This window comes from Bison bison, unplaced genomic scaffold, assembly GCF_000754665.1.
Source record: "Bison bison bison isolate TAMUID 2011002044 unplaced genomic scaffold, Bison_UMD1.0 scf7180017864213, whole genome shotgun sequence".
Classification (NCBI taxonomy): Eukaryota; Metazoa; Chordata; class Mammalia; order Artiodactyla; family Bovidae; genus Bison; species Bison bison.
The window spans coordinates 5,905,443-5,906,435 of NW_011494785.1; the positions used below are offsets into that span (position 1 = coordinate 5,905,443).

The 993-nt window shown below is 64.2% G+C and overlaps 1 protein-coding gene across 1 annotated transcript in view; it reads right to left on the bottom strand.

Moving 5' to 3' along the window:
* The window catches only part of MICAL3 (microtubule associated monooxygenase, calponin and LIM domain containing 3), an 87,785-nt gene that overhangs the window by 28,895 nt on the left and 57,897 nt on the right, over positions 1 to 993 (bottom strand). Inside the window, 1 exon segment of the mRNA XM_010845070.1 lies at positions 631 to 872. Within this exon segment, the coding sequence (XP_010843372.1) occupies positions 631 to 872 (242 nt within the window).

Consider the following 993-nt stretch of genomic DNA (forward strand, 5'->3'; position numbering starts at 1 on the left):
CGGGGCAGAGGTCCCAAAGCCATAGAGGGCCAGCCCTGGGGGCCAGGCTCCAGGCCAAGGAGTCACACCCTCGTGCCTTGTCCACATGCCTGGAGAGAGAGCACAACCCTAACAGACACGAGTCCCCAGGGGCTCTGGTCTCTGCCTGCCTGGCCCCTGCTCACCACTCCAGACCCAGGGCAAGCCGGCATGGGGGAATGGTCCTCTGAGCTCCTTGTCACCACTCGGGCTCACACACACAGCCGACGGGACGGGACCAATACCTCGAGTGCCCCACGAGGCATCTCAGAGCCAGCCCGACCGACCCGCCAGGACACGACTCCCAGAACGTCCCCACACTCCATGAGTGAGCCTGCCTGGGGGCCCTCTCCTCGATGCTCTGAAGCCCCCGACACCCAGGACCAGGGAACCCCAGAAAGCTAAGTTCCCTCGGCTGGAAGAGGAAAGGAAGACCAGTGACTTGAGCTTCAGGATGCTCTTGCCCACCTCCATGTCCAGCTTTACCTGACGGCCCGTCATGGGTCCCCCAAGGCCTGTGAGAGAGGCATCCGTCATGGGTCCCCGGCCACAGAAACCCACCCCCACACTGTGGTCTGACGTCAGGGTCAGGAGGAGAGGGCATCCACTGACCTTCACTAGACTCGTCCTCGTCCTCCTCCTCGTCCTCGTCTTCCTCCTCCTCCTCCTCCTCCTCGTCCTCCTCGTCTTCCTCCTCCTCCTCCCCGGCCCCGAAGCTCCTGGAGGCCTCCAGCTCCTCTTCACTCTTCCCTCTCAGGAGCGCATGGATCCTCACAGCCTCCTTCCAGGGTACGCCGCCCAGGTCCGAGGTGGGCAGCGGAGGCTCCTCTTCCTCCATCTCCGACTCCGAACTGCTGTGGGAACGACCAGAGAATCCAGTGAGGAGACGTCTGGAGGCCAGGGGCACAGGCAGAGGAGCCGGAAAGGCAGCCGCCCACTGCAGGGCAGGATGGGACAGAGGATGCCTCAGGGGCC